At 42.0% G+C, this 7,423-nt stretch overlaps 1 protein-coding gene across 2 annotated transcripts in view; it reads right to left on the reverse strand.

Moving 5' to 3' along the window:
• Positions 1 to 2,330: 2,330 nt before the first annotated feature.
• Positions 2,331 to 7,423, reverse strand: part of CNIH3 (cornichon family AMPA receptor auxiliary protein 3) — a 63,839-nt gene continuing 58,746 nt past the window's right edge. For both annotated transcript variants that reach the window (XM_018556517.1, XM_018556514.1), the window contains 3 exons: positions 7,077 to 7,189; positions 5,085 to 5,228; positions 2,331 to 2,589 (listed from right to left, as the gene is read on the reverse strand). In XM_018556517.1, coding sequence (XP_018412019.1) covers positions 2,562 to 2,589; positions 5,085 to 5,228; positions 7,077 to 7,189 — 285 coding nt within the window. In that variant the 3' untranslated portion in view covers positions 2,331 to 2,561. The remainder of the gene's footprint in view (positions 2,590 to 5,084; positions 5,229 to 7,076; positions 7,190 to 7,423) is intronic.

Below are 7,423 nucleotides of genomic sequence, written 5' to 3' on the forward strand. Positions count from 1 at the left end.
TCACCTTTCGGTTAGGGGAATCCGCTTCTGATGTTAAGTGAGTCAAAGAAAAAAAAAAAGAACGAGGAGAAAATGTAGATGACATGCATAATCAGTCATTAAGGCATAAGTCACCCCACAATTTCTATTTAACTCTCATTAAAGTCAACCTGTCATGAGAAAAATATGGAAGCTGTCTTTGCTGACCCTCCTCTGAAAGTGCACGTGCGTCAGCATTTTCTGAATCACCGACCTGGACAAATACACAGATCAGAAACGTCAGTAGTTTTTATCTGCATGCTTGTTGTAGGTCAGTGACTCACAAAGAACTTAGGGACGGTGTTCTGTCAAAATAGGCAACTCGTCGAGATCTGCAACCGCGTCATTTCTGGTGACTTGCCAGCAGGAGATTTGGACAAGTTGGAGGTATTGCGCATGCGTGCGCGTGTACCCGGTTGCATAACAAAAAGTCCATAAGAATAATTGTCGAGTTGTCCAAGTTCTGCCAGTGCACATGCACTGATATAAAACTAATACAGTGGCTTTATTACTGGTAGGAGTTGGACAATTCGACAAGTATTCTTATGGGCTTACGTTATGCAGCCGGGTCGTCGAAATTTCCTGCTGGCAAGTCACCAGAAGTGACGTGCTTGCACAACTAGACAAGCTTGCTATTTCGACAGAACACTGGATGGTGAACATGTCAGCCAGGCCAAGAGCATTTCAGGAAGTCGGTAAATGACACCCTCCATGTTTCTGTTATGACGGCTTTGCTTTAAACCCTGCCCCTCTCACTGAAGCTCCTCCCCCTGCTTAAGACACTCCCCTGCTTAAGTGTCTGTGTGCATTGGATCATAGTAGATCTCCTGCTGTTCCTCAACCCCCCTCCACACTAAAGGTGGCAGCTCCCTGTATTTTAGGTCATTCCCTACTTAACTTTGGTTGTAGCCATCAAGCTAATAAAGCTATAGTTGCTCTTTACAATCAATCTGTGACATTTATTAGCTAGGAGGTAAATCAGTGCTGGTTTTCTTTAAGCTGATCACATTTCCTGAGAGAGAGATGACCACTCAAGGGAACGTTTACAAATCTGTATATGTAATACAGTAATCAAATTATGGAACAGCAAGCAAAGAAAAATCTTAAAGCCACATGAAAAATTACATGTAAATGTTATGATAACTCAAAATGGGTACGCTATAGAAAAACCTTAAGACACACCTGTAAAAGAAGAAAGGACACACCAACTTTTCCTGATGCCCGCGCCACCAAATTCTCGTGAGAAATCTCCTGCTGAGGTCCAAAGGAAAAACAACACTTTTGAGAGTGTTGATCTCCCTGATCTCCCCCCCTCCCCCCGCAGCAATGTTCAATGGCTTCTCCTTCTGACTTCTACCCATTAACGGATTCAGCATTGGCACAGGGGTTAGCAGGAGGAACCAGTGAGAGCTGTGGGGGACCTGGAGACTGACACCCCCAGAAGTGTTGGTTTGCTAGAGGGCCACAGCAGAAGATTTCTTTGCATTGGAGCACCATTCGGCAGCACGTGCAGCAGGAAAGGTAAATATGTCCTTTGTTCTTTTACAGGTATGGCATGCTTTTAAAGCTTCTCTATAGCAACATGGTCTCTTTAAGAAAAGTAGAGGCATGTACCAGTAACTGTGTATCAAAAGTAACCAGTGAGATGATATACTTTCAAATTAATAATTTATGACAGGTTTGCTTTAAATATGAAGGTGATAATCCATCCATGATTACAGTCCATGGTTCCGGTTTTCATGCTTTCAACCTCCCTTCCCTTCTTTCGTGGAAGGTAGAGGTCAGGCAGCTTAGTCCAGTACACCATACCCCAAGGTCATTTAGAAACTTGCCTTTCCCTATGCGAACTTGGACAGCTGCTAGGGAGCAGAGACATGGAACTTTTTCTGCGGCTTTACTGCAAACACACAAAGACCAATAATCAATAGGCTAAGTCACTTTTATAACTCTGGAAGGTCAGTGGCATCTAAGATACCTAATTATTGTAGCTTCTTTTTGATAACATGATATGCATTACATCATAGTAGCAAACAACATGGTATAGACTAAAATTCCCCCGTCACGATGAAGTCTGGACGTTCCGACTTAAACTTCAACTGTAGGTCCCCTTACATTTTGAGGACCTGTATGTAGTCCACCAAATCCATATTCCCAAAATTGTGCCTTTTTGAAGCAATAATCCAGAAAAGGTAAAATGTCACTGTCGACCATCTTGTCCGGCGCCAACAATCGCTGACATGATATGGAACTTGCAGTTGAAAAATAAACTCCGATGTGCAGTACGTAAGGCTTTATAGCCTCCATCTTCCCAGTTAGCAGTGGATCAGCCCAGCAACTGTGCATGAGAAATGTATAATCCACACAGATTGCTTAATACCTTCCACAGGCATTTTAGCTGGATCTCCAGGGCTCCAGAGTATCATCCAGCAGGGGCTGTCTACGCAGTGTTGCCGATGGTTCGGTAATGTCCACCAGCATACAATAGCCAGACAAGTGTTTATTTTCAGCTGGAATGACTTTCTCGGTCCTCGGCTCCTTCTTCCTTAGGAACTCATTAACGTGTATACCATACTGAAGAAATAGGAAGAAGATTTTGTTAGTGAAAATCCGCAAGACTTCCTATCACATTCAATTAAAGTGAAACTCCAGTTGTGTTGAGGGAAAAAGACCCCCTAACCTGTCAGCTATACAGATTTTAGAAAATTCTATAGCAGATCTACATATCTGCTTCTACGTTGGGTATATTAAAGCAGACAGAACTAATACATATGGGTTATGATAAGCTGGTATGATTGGCTGATGGTTTCTGAACATTAGTCAGACATCTGTGGCTGTCAGGGACAGTGCGGTTTTAGAATTGTAGCACGCACTGGTATGCACTCATAGTTTACAGCTGCAATGTAGGTGAATATCCTCAACTGTGGCTCAGAATGTTAATCTATAGATTGTAAATGCCAAGCACTTAAAAGACATCTGTGGTCAAAAACTAAAAATAAATATGTTTTTCTACATTGAATTTGCAAACGTTCTGCCCCACTCCTAATAACCATGTCCATCTTGAAGATGCCCATAGTATGTGCTTCCTCAATGCACTGACATTATCATTGCTTGCTGGAAGCAATGCATGATAGGCTATGTAGTCTTGAGAAATCAAGATTGCATCAGATCAAGCAACAGGGAAAGAGACACAAAGTACACGGGGAAACCAGGAAGTTGTTGAAAGTGATGGGAAGAGGGAAGGCAGAACTTGTTACATAAAAGGGATTTTATTTACATAAAACTCCGGCTCCTGGCCCATTCACTTAAAGGAGAACTATGGGGCCAGTGTTTTTCCCCATAGTTCTCCCCTGGGTCACGGGAGGACATATACTAGGGTCCTCCTCGTGACCCAAAGCTCGGTATCGCGGTATACTGAGACTGCCGCAGCCGGGACGGATCCCGACATTACTGTCGAGATCCCCCCAGCTGCGTGAGTGACAGCTGGCTCTGCCTATCTAGAGGCAGAGCCAGCTGTACCCGCCCGCTCCCCCATTCGTTCCTCCAGTCAGTGCTGGATGATCGGAGCGGGGAGGGAGGTGCAGGGAGCCGTATGTGACAGTCACCACTCTCTACAGGGAGATGATCGAGGACAGGATGGAAGTTCGCTCACTCCCCGATCTACAGATGCTCTTTAGTTTAGCATTTAAAAGGTAAGAATTTACCTTTTAGGGCCATATCACATTTGCCGTCCTCTTGGTAATGACAAACCTGCCAACCACAGGTTAGCTAGAAAGGACAGAGAGAAGTTTCCATGGTGTCGCACCGAGACATGTACACCAGCAAAAAATGTGTTTAGTTTCGTTTCGTTTTGAAACAAAGAAAAAAAATTTGTTTAGTTTAGTTTCGTTTTTCGGATTCGGATTATGGACGAAATTCGTTGCAGCAAAAAAATTTTTTTTTTTTACAGTCTGCAGAAGATGAAAAAAAAAAAAAAAGCCTGAGGTTCCCCCCCAATTCATACCAGACCCTTTAGGTCTGGTAGGAATGTTAGGAGAATGCCAATTCAAACGCAAAGAAAAAAAATGTTATCTATTACTCTCACTGCCCTGTATTAGAACCTGCGACCTTCACAATGGCAAGCCTGTACGTTAACCACTACACTATTGTCTCTATACCTTTAACCTTGGTAGCATTTGATATATATGAATGCAATATGCAGCATTTGACAGCTAAGAATGTCAAATGGGCAGAGCAAGCCGTGACGTCATGGCTCGCTCCACCCATCTGTTGACATTTTTTTTTTTCATCTTCTGCAGACTGTAAAAAAAAAAAAAAGTCATTTTTTTTTCAAATGTCATTTTGCTGCAACGAAATTCGTCAAATAAGGAATTTCATTGCAGAAAAATGACATTAGGGGAAAAAAAAAAAAAATGTTTTAACAGTCTGCAGAATATGAAGAAAAAAAAAAAGCCCCCCAATTCATACCAGACCCTTTAGATCTGGTAGGAATGTTAGGAGAATGCCAATTCAAAAGCAAAGAAAAAAAAAACGAATTTTGGGAAATCGGGAATTTCTGATTCGTTTGCATTCGTCTTAGCTGTAATTCGGATGCATCCGAATCTCCGAAAATTCGTCCAAAACGAATTTCGGAACGAACCGAATCGCACATGTCTAGTCGCACCCTCAATGAGAGAAATGAGGCAGTATCTCCATGCGAGGGAATGACACCTGGCTCATCCGCTTAGTGGGGGAGGGACCACGTGGAAACTGTCCTGTATAGCAATGAGTTATTGACAACAACAAGATCTCAAGTGCTACATGACCCCTAGGGCCTGGTCCAGTAGGCATGGACAATGGAATTTACGTTACGACATCAGTTTGAGATGCTTCTGAGATCAATCAGAATTAATTGCGGGTATAGTTGACCTGATTTAGTTAATTTTGGATTATCTCAGGCTTATGAGGAAAGAAGCATTTATGGAATTAACAAAATGCCCGTCAACGCGGGCCCTTACTCTGCTAGAAGGGCCCATGGCTTAAAGAGCCCTATATCTACAACAAATAATAACAGACAGTAACAGATGTACCAGTATAGATAATAGAAGAAGGAGAGCAGGTAAAATGCCATCTTGCACCAGGCCTCTTTTTGGCAGTAGCTCAGCGTAGTGGCGTTCATTACTTCAGGCGGGTCGTACGCCAACTCTGAGCTGTCAGCTGGGCCACGAAAATACCTGAATGAAGGAAACAGAAGCATATGTTAATGTAATGGATAGTTTGCAGCTTAAATGTCACATTAGTAATTGCCATCATGTCTAAACGTGGCACATTTTACATTGCAATTAAACCAATAAAATTATATAAAAGGTTTGCTTTCATGCAGTAAAATGTTAGTGCAAAAGTAATATTAATATTGGGACAATGACTTCCGTACGTTGATGGTTCAAGATTAAATGTAGAGGTTTTGCCTATATTTGATTCTTTTATATAATATGGTCAGGACTAAAACATAATTTTTCTTATAAATATGAGGTTTTGCCTATATTTGATTCTTTTATATAATATGGTCAGGACTAAAACATAATTTTTCTTATAAATATGAGGTTTTGCCTATATTTGATTCTTTTATATAATATGGTCAGGACTAAAACATAATTTTTCTTATAAATATGAAATGCTGCTTGTGAATATTTTGTACACTATATGGCCAAGAGTATGTGGATACCGGACCATCACCCCTTTACTATGTGGCCAACAGTATGTGGATATTAGACCATCACCCCTATACTATGTGGCCAACAGTATGTGGACACCGGACCATCACCCCTATATTATATGGCCAAGAGTATGTGGATACTAGACCATCACCCCTATACTATGTGGCCAACAGTATGTGGACCCCGGACCATCATCCCTATACTATGTGGTCAACAGTATGTGGATACTGGACCATCACTCCTATGCTATATGACCAACAGTATGTGGACAACAGACCATCACTCCTATACTATATAGCCAACAATATGCGGACACTAGACCATCACCCTTATACTATGTGGCCAACAGTATGTGGACACTGGACCATCATCCCTATGCTATATGACCAACAGTATATGGACAACAGACCATTACCCTTATACTATATAGTCAACAATATATGGACACCAGACCATCACCCCTATACTATATGGCCAACAGTATGTGGACACTGGACCATCACCCGTATACTACATGGCCAACAGTATGTGGACACCAGACCATCACCCCTATACTACATGGCCAACAGTATGTGGATACCGGACCATCACTCATATACTATATGGCCAACAGTATGTGGACACCAGAACATCACTCCGATACTACATGGCCAACAGTATGTGGATACCAGACCATCACCCCTATACTATGTGGCCAACAGTATGTGGACACTGGACCATCATCCCTATGCTATATGGCCAACAGTATGAGGACACCAGACCATCACACCTGTACTATATGGCCAACAGTATGTGGAGAACCCACTCCAAATTATTGAGGTGTTTCCAGTGAATGAAACTGTTAATATTACAGTATACAAAGACATTTTAGACGAGTGTGAACTTCCAACCTTTTGGCGACGCATTACCATACCAGATCCATAAAGACGCGGTATGATGAGTTTGGTGTGGAGGAAGTCAAGTGGCCTGCACAGAGTGCTGACCTCAACCCTACTGAACACCTTTGGGATGAATGAAAATGGCAATTTTGAGCCAGACCTTCTCATCCAACATCACTTCACCTCGGTTTTGGAATGGGATGTCCAACAAGCTTATATAAGTGTGGTAGTCAAGTGCAAAGCCAGAGCTTTAAAATGCCAGGCAACTAACAGTTTAAGAAGTAGACCACTCCTCTTATTTTTTTATGACAGGTTTATTTTAAAGTGAGCTTTATATTTTAGTTTTGTATTGAGTGGTAAGGAGTTACAACCTCTGTTGAGTTTTAATTTCTGCCCGTGACCCTGCTTGGGGGGATTTTACATCATTTCCTGTTGGGTTGGGTTTTGATATAACTGAGATGTGCTGCATGGCAGAGGATGTACTCACCTCCATATATGATAAAAAAGCAGTGGTGCGTTCAGCCCTAGCGTTAACCATTCTTCCGCACAAAGAAACATTATACAGAATAGGCTGTGTATGGAATATTCTGGGAGTACCAGCTAAACACAGAATAGAAGAAATCATTAGCAGGCAGGATGTAAAAATGAGCAAAAAGCAATTAATGAAGATGTAGCAAGATGGATAGGAGGATGAAATTGCAGCTTGCACTAAACGTGTCCCAAGGACAGGTATATGGGTGTACAGGGGCACTTTTGGTTCAGTTTTCACTATTAGGCCCTTAGCGTGATCCTGTCAGTAACTTTACAAGTCAGAATGAATAGTTTCCTGTCTTG

This window comes from Nanorana parkeri, unplaced genomic scaffold (genome assembly GCF_000935625.1).
Source record: "Nanorana parkeri isolate BGI_ZX_2015 unplaced genomic scaffold, ASM93562v1 scaffold240, whole genome shotgun sequence".
Taxonomy (NCBI): domain Eukaryota; kingdom Metazoa; phylum Chordata; class Amphibia; order Anura; family Dicroglossidae; genus Nanorana; species Nanorana parkeri.